General features: G+C 34.7%; 1 protein-coding gene and 1 non-coding gene across 2 annotated transcripts; both read right to left on the bottom strand.

Annotated features, from left to right (window-relative positions):
• Positions 1-1,985: 1,985 nt before the first annotated feature.
• On the bottom strand, positions 1,986-2,923 carry LOC133028915 (uncharacterized). Its single transcript, XM_061118383.1, has 3 exons — positions 2,606-2,923; positions 2,365-2,536; positions 1,986-2,266 (listed from the first exon to the last, which is right to left on the bottom strand). The coding sequence occupies exons 1-3, from the start codon at positions 2,689-2,691 to the stop codon at positions 2,177-2,179; spliced, it is 348 nt and encodes a 115-aa protein (XP_060974366.1). The 5' UTR covers positions 2,692-2,923; the 3' UTR covers positions 1,986-2,176.
• Positions 2,924-5,894: 2,971 nt separating this feature from the next.
• On the bottom strand, positions 5,895-5,984 carry LOC133039561 (small nucleolar RNA snoR27). Its single transcript, XR_009688699.1, has one exon. It is a non-coding gene; the product is annotated as a small nucleolar RNA snoR27 (small nucleolar RNA).
• Positions 5,985-12,722: the final 6,738 nt, after the last annotated feature.

The following is a 12,722-nucleotide window of genomic DNA, read 5'->3' as shown; positions in this document are numbered from 1 at the left end:
TATATTTGACTCATAACATGTTCGTGTTAGTACCATGATTATCAATGTCAAAGTTCATATTTGAAAGGTTCTCAAATTTTGTTTATTAATGGTATTAGGAAAATGTTATTAATACATTTAAATTTTTTGGAAACGTTCAATTATAGCCGTTATGCTGACGAAATTTTGGTAGAATTAGGATAATATTTGATTTTCGTTTCTCTTAAACTTGGTTGTTAGGATTTTATCGGAAGTGACTTTATCGGAAGTCAAGTACATAATTTTTGGTATAAGGTATGTTTTCTTTAACTTACTTTTATAAGAATATTTTTTATATATATTTAGATAATCCTTAAATACTTAGAGTAATTTTCGAATAATATTAATACATAGGATAGATATTGTTGAGTGTTAATGATAGATATAGTAAGCTAAAAAAAATACAAAAATATTGGGATAATATACTAATTATTATACAAAACATAACTTAAAAAATTATAAAAATAATAATAATATACTAGAAAAATACAAACCCATATTATAAAATTTAAATGTATAGAAATATTAAATTACATAAAAATTAAAATATTACACATTATTTTAGTATTCAATAAACTAATTATTATACAAAACATAACTTAAAAAATTATAAAAATAATAATAATATACTAGAAAAATACAACCCCCTATTATAAAATTTAAATGTATAAAAATATTAAATTACATAAAAATTAAAATATTACACATTATTTTATTATTCAATAAACTAATTATTATACAAAACATAACTTAAAAAATTATAAAAATAATAATAATATACTAGAAAAATACAAACCCATATTATAAAATTTAAATGTATAAAAATATTAAATTACATAAAAATTAAAATATTACACATTATTTTAATATTCAATATACTAATTATTATATAAAACATAACTTAAAAAATTATAAAAATGATACTAAAATACTAGAATACAAACACATATTAATTATAAAATATAAAATATTAATAAAAAAAATACCTAATATACAAACATATAGAGCAATGTAAATTTGTATTTATTTAACTTTTTAATTTAATTTTATTTATGCTTTAATTTAATTTAATTAATAATACAAAAATAAATTTAGATTTTTAATAAATGTAAAAAAAATATATTAATGAAAGCTGAAAAAAAATTAGGAAACCCCTATGGAGTCGGTTATTTTATAAAAACCGACGCCATATGTACCCTTTATGGCGTCGGCTATTTAATAATAACCGACGCCATAGGGGTCCTATGGCGTCGGTTATTTCATAATGACCGACGCCATAGGGGTACATATGGCGTCGGTTTTTATAAACCCTTTAGCGTCGCCCTGATCAGCGTCGGTAGCGAATTTCGCGAAAACCGACGCTGAAAGAGCTTAAAAATCGCCTCTAAAGGGGGTTTTTGTAGTAGTGTAATCTGAACCATAACAGAATGGTCCCAACCAATGAAGTGAAGAAAGATTGCCTCTCTCCTTATAACGCCTCAATATTAGGCACTCATGCCCACACTACTACAAAAAGGGGTATTTTCGTCGTTTTATAAGTGACATATAAAGATTTTGCGTCGGTCTACAGAACCGACGTATAATCCGTAGACGTAAATAGTATTTTATTTGCGTCGTTTTTAAAAAGACGCAAAATACAATTTTCGTCATTTGAAAACCGACGCTAAAAAATTACTTTTCTATTTTATTTTAAGCGTCGGTTAAAAAATGACGCTAAATGTTTCATGGCATTTTAAAACTGTCACAAAAAACTTATTCCGTCGGTTTAAAAATGCCATATCTATTACAAAAATACTCTTTTTTTTTTACTTATTGCGTCACTTATAAAATGAAGCACAAATATAAGTAAGGGAAAATTGCAAATTTTTCATGCGATTTTCCCCACCTGCATTATCAAATTTTAGAATAACTCTATATAATATAGTAAATACATAATACAAAAAAAATTAAAATAACATTTCGAAAACTTATATAAAATTAGTAATCGATTCTATTAACTAATCACACAATACCAAAATTATTAATAAAATCGATTCTAAAACTTAAATTCCATGTATATCGTAAACTAAATATAAACTAATAATATATGCAAAAGATAACAATAATCATAAAACTTGTTACTCATGTATTATAAGAAAAGTGTAGTAACCTTAAGTACTTAATCTATAATCAAAGGCTTCACAAATTCGGCCCACTCATCCCGTACGACATTGATCTCCTCGTTACTATAAGGAGCATCTAACTTGAACTGTAAAACAAAAGATAAAAAAAACATTAATAATTATATTAAAAGTATATATAATTAAAATACAAACTAAATAAAGAAGAGTAGTTATTCATGTTTACATGATTTTTCAAAAAACTTGCAGGATTAACAATAGTCATGAAACTCTGGATAATCTTCATAACATAATAACCACATTGTACTCCATCCGGCTGCTGTCGACACGTGTATTGGTTGATTTTTACTGGACCCTTGTTTCGTATATTTTTTTCGATCCTGTACATGTCCACAGCACTAAACAAAAAGAAATTAATTAATGAATTGCTTTGTAACATAATCTAAATTTAAAAAATTATAACTTACTTTTGGATACATTTCATAATATCAGTTCGGATAAAGTCATTCGTCGAGTCAAGATATGCAACACTTTGAGTATTGGCATGAATCATAATTGTCAACCAGTGATCACTACAGAACAAAACATGTTAATTAAGTCAACTCACTAATCGATCCATTAGTTTGTTACATTTATTAATATAAAAGCATACTTACTCTGAATTCCACAGACATATCAACCATTGTTCAGGTTGCATACCCATCATTCGCTCACATAGATTCTCTGAACGTTGTTTGAGTTTACCAGCTTCAGTTGATACCGAAGCAGGATTATTAAATGCATATGTATTCCTCAACCCACCAAGATTAAGTGTGTTCTTGCAAATAACTAAATTAAAACAGATTATTAATAAACAGTTGTATATATAATTTTTAACTTAGATATTAACTTAGTTATTAACTATTATACCTGCACCAAAGAGACATAACAGTATTTCCAATCTTATGGAGCTCGCACACATCTTCCACCTCGTCAGCGCTGATCCAACACTCTTGGCATTCTCCGAACACTTCTGGTTTAATATAGTATCTCTTTGATTTCTTAGCAGGCCAATTCTTCACAATCTCTGAAAGTCCAGACAATAATTGTGTCTTTGCAGGCGGAATGTACCGTTTGGCAGACTGTTTATTAGGCCCCTTTGGGTTTCAGGACGAACTTGCGATTCAAACTCTGCTTCGTTAATCATCTCTACTATGTGATCATCTTCATACTCCACATTATTAACAATCTTATCCTTTCTAGAGGTTCCCTCGCCCGATCTTCTAATTTTTTCTCCGTGGTGATACCAAACCTTATAACTCCTGTCTATACCGTTCTTAAACAAATGTTCTCTTATTTGGAAAATTTTCATACGCTCCATGTTACCACATTTGAGACATGGGCAATGAACCAAATCAGGATTATCCGCATTCTTTGCAGAAAACTCCAAAAAGAAATCAACACCTTCCCTATATTTTACTGTTAACCTATTCGCACTCATCCAATCTCTATCCATTTCGAAACTTCTAACAAAACAACAAAACAACAATTTAATTAACCTAATTAATACAATAAAATAATTCTATTTCAACTTAACCTAATTAATTCAACACTATTTTGGTCTTATGAAAAGTGTTTTTTCATTAGAAATTTCGACAGCATAACATCTATAATTCAGACGTTCCCGAAAATTTTAAACATGCAATTAATCTATTAAAACATCCACAATAATACAAACTAACAAAACTATAATTAACAGTACAAATATTACCACCCATCCGACCGCAGTCATGCAATTCCAGAACTTACTTCACTATGGATGAATATCTAGGATATTCAAACTCTTCTAGGATTTATAAAATATAAAAAAATAAAGTTTGGATAGCTTACCAATTCCAAGCTAGCGTTCAAACAATTTCTGCGAAAGATACTACCACAATTGAAAAGCTGCATTGTGAATAAAAGTAGTGATGTGAAAAATTGTATATTTGGTCGAATAGCCAAAAATGCAAAAACAAAAGTACGTACATACAATATATATATCATACTAGACAAGAATGTTATTCGGATAGAAAATAACAATACAGAAACAAAGAATTATTTTCTCATTAAAAGTAGCCACAAAAGGTTTCAAGGTATCCAAAACCTTTGCCACTTATATTGAATAATAAAAAATTGAGTGTAACCTTAGAAGAATAGATAAATATTATAACATATAATAAATACTATTTATCACATCTCAAGAATGAAACCTCAAACTTAAGATCTAAAATTTGGAGTTGGCCCCACTGTGGCAGCACTTCGTTTTTCTTCAATAAAAATTTCACTTGCAGGAAAAAGAAAAGCCTAATTTCGAAGCTAAACCAAAAGCATAGCAAGATGGAAGTCTCAAAAACAGTTTCAATTTTTGTTTTTAATAACATAGAAATAAAAATCTTGCTTAAAGTTTAATTTGTTACTTGTTTGTTTGTGTTGATTGTTAATCATGATATCACAAAATGATAAGAAAACTAATGGCTTAACCAATTCACAAAAAGATAGTTAGGGTGTGATAAGGCTTATTAATGATCACTAGTGATACAAAAATATGTTATTTTCAATCCTTAACTCATATTCTTTTTATCAAAATAAACACAAGAGTTATAAGTTTTGTATTCATTCAAAAAATTTCACAAAATACCAGATATATATATTTTTTGAAGTGAGGATTTCTTCTAGGTAGTATGTAGGGACAAGTACAAAAAGACTCTTAAAGGGTCCAATCAGAGAAATGTTTAGAGCTGAAAACCATCAAAAGGAGAGAGCTTCAAGGTTGGTATTTTTGACTTTGGTTGGGACTTGAAAGTGTATTTCTAAATTTCTAACATTCAGAAAGCCCTAATTTTGGATTAAAAACTCTCAATAAAATGAGAAATTATCCATTGATGATGAAAATAGAGCATATATACTCTTTCTACACTTAATGGCCTTCAATCAACTAGATCATGCTTAATGACATTTGCATCTTACTTCTAATTACCATTTATCATAACAAAAAATTAGTTCCCAACCATCTTGCGTACACTCATTCCACCACTAGAACTGTAATTATAGATTTTAAATCTCTAATGAAATAATTTATTAATGATACTTTGTTGCCCATTAAATAAGAAAAACACTAAAGAGCATTACCAATGGTCAGCACTACACACATAAATAGATCTCACAGTATAAATTTTATGACTTTAGATAGCAATAAAATTTTAGTGCTGGGTACCAGTGATGCACAATGCTCTGATGAAATCATAATGACTTTTCATATGCACTCAAGTCTAAAATTGGCCTTAGTTCCTTAACTCCAGCTCAGGAAAAGAGGAAGGATGTTTAGCAGGTATATGAACATAAAGAGACTGTAAAAGTATAAATAAAGTAGTTTCATTTCAGACAATCAATTAATAATGTTAAGCAATAAACACATAGAAATTTAGAAATATTAAAAACAGGGTTATACTTGCAAAAAATTGAAATCCTATTTATTACAAATTTCCATCATACAACATGAAGATTGAATTGAACCATCCCATTTACCAAAGTATAAAACATTGAACCATCACAATAAAAATTCAAACAAATACAGATTGAGTTCATCTTTCCTCATATTTCCACAGAAACCTGAGAAACGAATGTCACATAGGGTGGATATAACTGAAAGATGATCTTGAAAACATAATGTAACAAAAAAATGAAGAAAATAATAAAAAATAACGCAATAGAAAAATGAAGAAGAAACATAAGAAAACTAGATCTCAATCAACTATAATCGTCTTCAATTCCTTGATAGGAAATTGCAGATAGATAACACAGTAATTTAAACATCATTCATCCAATATGCGTATACAAAGAAAAAAGAAAAGAAAAGAGAGAATAGTGAGAGAACGCAAGAGAGAAAGAGAGGGAAATAGAGAGACTTACGGAGGTGGCCGGCCGGTTCGAAATCGCAACCTTCAGAGCTAGGGCGAGAGCTGTTATAACACAGAGAGACTGAGCGAGAGAGAGAGAGAGAGAGAGAGAGAGAGAGAGAGAGAGAGAGAGAGAGAGAGAGAGAGAGAGAGAGAACCCAAGAGAAAAAGAGAGGGAAAGAGAGAGACTTACGGAGGTGGGAAAATCGCAGTTCGATTGACACCTTCAGACCTTCGAAATCGCAAGAGAGAAAGAGAGGGAAAGAGAGCGTTGTTCAGAGAAAAAGAGAGGGAAAAAGAAGCTCGAAATGAAAGTGTGATTCGACTGTTTGGGGGTAAGTGAACAATAGTAGGATTTGCGTCGTTTTCTCACACTCACAATATCTTTACCGTCGGTTTTAAAACGCCACACAAAATATGAGTGAGGCTTTTAAAACGACGCTAATAATGAACAAATTTTTTTAATTTTTTTACTTTTACCGTCGGTTGGGTTATTAGTGACGGACAAAGAACCGACGCAATTTCTTTATTTTTTGTGACATTTTAAAAATGACGAATATATTGAATATGGTACTATTCACGTCGGTCAACGCGATGAACAGTCGCGTTGACCGACGTGAATAGTGAATTTTGTAGTAGTGCCAAATTGTCCCATGGCCTTCAAAATAATGTTGGGCCCAAGATAAAGCCCAAGAACTCCTCTTTGGATCTCTAACCGTGGACAAATTCCACCGTGAGCCTCAACTCTTCAACCCCATCCTCAACATTGAGGATTTTAGGGTCCACAAATTAACACTTGAAGGGCCCACGGAAAAGGAAGGCCTCGGACGGTATCCTGCTCAGCCCAGCACCAATGCCAAATAATGATAAAAAGGCTTTTCCTCCCATCTCAGCAAACAAGAGTAATGAAGAAACCATTAATGAATCTCAAAATTCATTAACCTCGTACAGCGATCTATCTAGTAATCCCCAACCTACTGGCACTTTTGCCCTTGGTCAAGTCTCTGTAGAATCCACTCCCAGGCGTCGAGGAAGACCCAGGAAAGTAACCACACCTAATACTGAGACCAAAACCAGTCATACTCAGAAACGAAGAGGAAAAACGATTCCTACTACGGCTAAACTCTCCTCTACACCTAAGAAATTCAAAACGAAAGCATCTAAGGCGAAAGGAGGTTTCTTCTCTTCAATCAAGAACCAGTGGCGGGCACGGGCAAGATTTTGATCTGAAAATTGATTTAAATAATCACTTTGTGGTGATTGAGAAATCGGCTAACCCAACTTCTTCTTGCCGATTACAAGAACTGCCAGACAATGCTCACACTAGCGATGTGGATTTTCGTTTTGGGGCTTCGGAGACTTGCCCGCAAAAGTCTCTACAATCTCCATGAAAATCCTCGCTTGGAACAGTCGTGGTCTTGGGAGTTCCACGACAGTTCGTCAACTGACGGCTCTCATCTGTCAGCATCAACCCGATATGCTTCTCATCTCTGGAGCTCGCATTCCACAAAGTAAGTTCACTGTAATTTGTAATAAGCTGCATTTTACTGGGATTCATTATATCCCTCCTATTGGTTTATCTGGGGGCCTTGGTTTATGTTGGTTAAAAGGGATCCAATGCAAAATTCTATCAGCAAATAAGTTTGTTATTGTTGGAGAAATTAGTTCTGATCCCCTAGGAGAAAATTGGCTGGTCTTGGGTACCTACGGCCCCCCCTCATGCCACGGACAAAGAGGAATTCTAGCGTTCAATAGGAGACATGGTTCTACTAGCAACAACCCCAATACTTATTGTTGGCGATTTAAATGGCACCTTGCAAGATTCAGAATGTATCAACTACGCTAACAGCGGTAACGCCTCCCGCTATGCGTTTGACTTTAGAAGAATGGTGAATCGCACAGGCCTAATTGATTTGGGGTTCGTTGGTCCGGGTTACACTTGGTGTAGGGGCAATTCTCACTCCCCAGGTGCTGGGTCTCTCAAACGGGCCAGACTTGACCGAGGCCTTGCCTCCACGGATTGGCGAATGCTATTCTCGGCTGCCATTGTAAATCACCTCTCATCCTCGGTTTTGGATCATAGACCTATTTTATTTGACACAAACGGTGGAGTGATGTGCAAAGGCCGATTATTCAAGTATGAAAACATGTGGAATAGGGATCCTAGATGCTGCTGGGTAGTCAAGGAAGCCTGGATGAAAAGACTACATCCCCACTCCATGATCAACTTCCACCGTAAGACCAAAAACACCAGCTGTAGGCTGATGCGATGGAATAAAACTCATTTCAAGGATCTCAAGCAGCAAATCCATGAGGCCTCTTCCGCTCTCAGGGAATTGGAAACAAAATCTCCTCATAATATATCTCATATAGACACTGCAAGAAGAACCTGGCTGAAGCGCTCGTTAGAGATGAAATCCATTGGCGCCAAAAATCCCGAGTTCAATGGCTCTCCGAGGGAGACATGTGCTCCAAATTCTTCATGGCTTCTACCATTGTGAGAAGGAGGAGAAACTACATCCAATGCATTAAAAACCCGGACGATGGTGAGTGGATTAGAGACCAAGCCGAAATTGCAAAATGCTTCCTCAAATACTCTAATGATCTTTTCTCAAAGCAAGTCTCGCTCCAAATGCCTAGTCCGATTGAAATCTTCCCCTCCAAGGATCTGACCGATGGGGATAATTTGCTCCTACATGCCATACCCAATCTCGAAGAAATCACCGCGACAATCTCAAAAATGGGGAAGGATAAGGCACCGGGTCCGGATGGATTCCCCGCAAGCTTTTACTCACATCATTGGAATACCGTTTGTGAGGATGTGTTTGAAATGGTTACCCATTTTTTCACTCATTCAGAACTGTCAAGATTCATCAACGATACCTCCCTTGTCTTAATCCCAAAGAATGAAGCTCCTTTATCCACTAAAGACTACCGTCCAATTGCACTCTGCAATGTCTCCTACAAAATCATCTCCAAAATCATTGCTTCGAGACTACGTGGGGTACTCCCTAGAATTATTTCCCCGAACCAAGCGGCGTTCGTCAGAGGCAGAAGCATTGCTGAGAATTCGATGATTGCAAGACAGATAGTCCATTCTATGAAAAAGAGGAAAGGTAAGAGAGGCTTTATGATGATCAAGCTTGACTTAGAGAAAGCCTATGACAAAATGGATTGGGACTTCATTTTGCTAATTCTCTCGAATATGGGGTTTACTAATCCCTTCCTGGGATGGATCCGTGCCTGTATTTCTGTGCATGAAATCAAGCTCATTCTAAATGGTTCCACAGCGGGTAAGATCAAGCCTGAGCGAGGTCTTCGGCAAGGCGATCCGCTCTTCCCGACTCTGTTTATATTGGCGGTCAAAACACTTTCTCGCCTTCTTATGGATAAGGAAAAAAAGGCTTGATTAAAGGGATCAAGATGGGTAGACACGGCCCGGCCATCCATCACCTTATGTTCGCAGATGACATCATGCTCTTTGGGCAAGCCTCTATGAAGGAAGCTAAAGCCTTCAAGGAATGCTTGGCCACCTACTGCGAGTGGTCATGACAGTCAATTAACCTCCATAAATCTTCGGTCTTCTTCTCTTGTGGAGTGTCCCGAGGGCGGATCCAATCAATCAAGGAAATCTTGGGAATGAAGCAAATGACTGATAAGGCGACCTATTTAGGGCTGCCTCTATTCAATACTTCAAGAAGAACTAGTAACTACAACAACTTGGTCGACCGGGTTTTATTGCGTATCAAGGGTTGGAAAGCCAAACTCCTTTCTAGCGCGGGAAGAGATTGTCTTATCAAATCAGTCGGCTCAGCTCTGTCAAATTATGTTGCTTCCTCAGATGTTATTCCCACCACCACTGCCAACAAAATTGATAAAGCCCTTAGAGACTTCTGGTGGGGAGATACAGACGAAAATAGAGTCCTCCATTGTGTTGCTTGGGAGACCCTTTGCAAGCCGAAAACCCACGGGGGTCTTGGATTTAGAACTACGGAGGCAACCAACCAAGCTTTTCTCATGAAATGGGCTTGGAAAGTATTGTCGGATGACTCGAGCCTTTGGAAGCATGTCATGGATGCTAAATATCTCAAGAACCACAACTTCCTTGACCTTGACCCTCAAGCTTTCGACTCTGTGCTTTGGAAGGCTATACTCAAAGCTCGGAATCAACTTCACAAAGGTATATGCCGGAAAATTGGAAACGGTGAATCAACATCCATTTGGTTTCACCCTTGGGTTCCCGTAGGCAATCTCCAACCTCAACCGAGGCTTGAAGCAACTCAGGGCATCAGTTTAGTATGCAATTTCATCCATAACTCCACCTGGAGGGAGGACCTTGTCCACCAATGGTTCCAACTAGAAGACGCCAGAAGAATTTTGAATATCACCTTACCAAACCACCCAGTGGAAGACTCTTGGTTGTGGACACCCGAAAGCAATGGCAAATTCACTATCCGCTCAGCCTACCGAACCATAAAAAACCTTGATCAAAGAATCATTGGTAATGAAAAATGGCGAATTTTATGGGGGGCTAAGATGCACCCGAGACTGAAAATGCTTTGGTGGAGAATACTCTCAAATTGCCTATTAACCCGAGGTAAACTTCAACTTTTTGCTGGTATTAATGATCCCAATTGTCCTCTTTGTTCTATGGTAATAGAAGACTCGTTGCATATCTTTTGGAATTGCCATTTGGCTCGTTCCTTGTGGTTTGGCTGCTGTTGGAGTATTAGGACTTCCTCATTCAACTTCTCCAATTGGGAGGATTGGATAAATTGGTTCAAAATCTCCGATAACAGACCAAAAGAGACCAGCCTTCATGCATTCCTTGAGGGGGCTGCAATAATTTTCGAAAAAATTTGGAGCGAAAGAAACAAGGTGGTTCACCATCGTCAAAGCACGCCCACGAAGATAATCCTTCAGCTGATCGATAATCGGCTTCAGGAGGCTTTTCAGACCCTTCAAAGTGGCTCAGCTCCGATGAGGCAGTGGCTGCCTCCTCCTGAGGGATGGTACATATGCAACACCGATGTAGCGATCGGTCAAACCCAATCAGTTGGAGCGGCAATTTTCAGAAATGATAAGGGGGAGATCACAAGCATACACACAACCCGAATTCAGTATAGCGAGCCTCAAGCAGGGGAACTCGCAACTCTTTGCTGGGGAGCTGAAAACGCCTTTAATCTCGGCCACAAGAACATAATTTTTCAGTGTGACTCGGCTAGGGCTGTCTCTGCAATTTCAATAGATAGCAATGCATTGGACAAGCTCCACTACAACATCAAAGACATTGCCTCCAAGTTCAAAGACTTATCTTCTAAGTTTGACCTGTGGGAGATCAGTTAGATCCCCATAAATCACAATTGTGTGGCCCACAATGCGGCTCAAAGGGCCCTGCACTCTCAACTGTTTGGGAGTTTTGAGGCGCCCAGTTTTTTCGGTTTCGCACCTTCTCCCTTGGTGGATGGCTGACTCGGTTACTTATCCTTTTATTTTGTCTTTAAGTTTTAGTTTAGCTAGTTTAGTTGTTTTTCGGCTTGCTGCTTGTTTCTTCAGGCAAGTTTTTTTAAGTTTCTTTCTGTTTGCTGCTTGTTAGCAGTTTCTTTGTTCTCTGTTTGAGCGTTGCGCTCTTTGTTTGTTTTCTTTGGCTGTTATTAGGCCTCTTAATAAAAAAAATGGCATTTTTTAAAAAAAAAACTTAAAAATATAGGAAAAGTTCATTTTATTTAAAAAAGAATGTCATAAAAAACCTTTAAAATTGTGTTTATTTTTCTTTATCTTTTTTATCTTTTAAAAAATGAAACACTAAAAATAAAATATCAACTGTAGAAGCTGATTTTTTTTACTGCTATTTTTTTAAATTACTATTTTTTTTTTGTTTTTGTTTTTATTTTTTTATAGAAATTGATGCAATATTAAAATAATTTTATCAAGGTAATAAATTAATAAACTAATTAATTCTATATATTAAAATAAACTAATTATTTCAATAAAAGTAGTAGAAAAAAAATAAGTTTCATCAACAGTATAATGAAAAAAAAAACACAGTACAAAAAATTATAATCTAAAAATAATACAAACTTTAAAAATCAGTTTCATCAATATTTAAAAAACTAATAATTTCATTAAAAGAAGCAGAAAAAAAATAATTTCATCAATATTAAAAGAAGCAAAAAAAAAAGACCACTTTCATCAACAATGTAATGAAAAATACACAATGCCTAATAACTAACTAAACTTTTAAAAACAATACTAAATTTGAAAACCAGTTTCGAACATATAAATTTTATATCAATACCTAATAACCAAACTTCTAACTTCATTCATTATTTTGATATTTAATTTTTTATTTGCTTGCTCAAAAATAAGAGTTGATTTAAGCATACAAAATGGAACAAATATAACAAAAAGAATCAGAAACTAAAATCAGAGAGAAAAAAAGAAAACAAAAAAAATTAAAAAGACAAAAACTCAATAAAAACCATAAAAGAATAACAAAAAAAATAGTGGAAGGGGAAACCAGTTATTAATAAAGCAATCAAAATAAAAATTAACTAGTAAAACTAATTTCTTGAAATTACCAAATAAAAAACTGAAACTTAAAACTCAATTATGAACAACAATAATAAAAAAAATCCAGTTACGAAAACAATAAAATAATAAGTAT

This window comes from Cannabis sativa, chromosome 6 (genome assembly GCF_029168945.1).
Source record: "Cannabis sativa cultivar Pink pepper isolate KNU-18-1 chromosome 6, ASM2916894v1, whole genome shotgun sequence".
Taxonomy (NCBI): Eukaryota; Viridiplantae; Streptophyta; class Magnoliopsida; order Rosales; family Cannabaceae; genus Cannabis; species Cannabis sativa.
Note: the sequence above shows the minus strand (reverse complement) of the source record. Positions and strands in the feature narration are given on the sequence as shown.

Bases quoted from the DNA above. Each gene is read 5' to 3' on its own strand.
- LOC133028915 (XM_061118383.1), bottom strand. From the start codon at position 2,691: ATGATTCATGCCAATACTCAAAGTGTTGCATATCTTGACTCGACGAAT. The intron at 2,537-2,605 runs GTAAGTTATAAT...CTTTTTGTTTAG, and splicing joins ATTATGAAATGTATCCAAAA to TGCTGTGGACATGTACAGGA. The intron at 2,267-2,364 runs GTAAACATGAAT...TTTGTTTTACAG, and splicing joins CAAGTTTTTTGAAAAATCAT to TTCAAGTTAGATGCTCCTTA.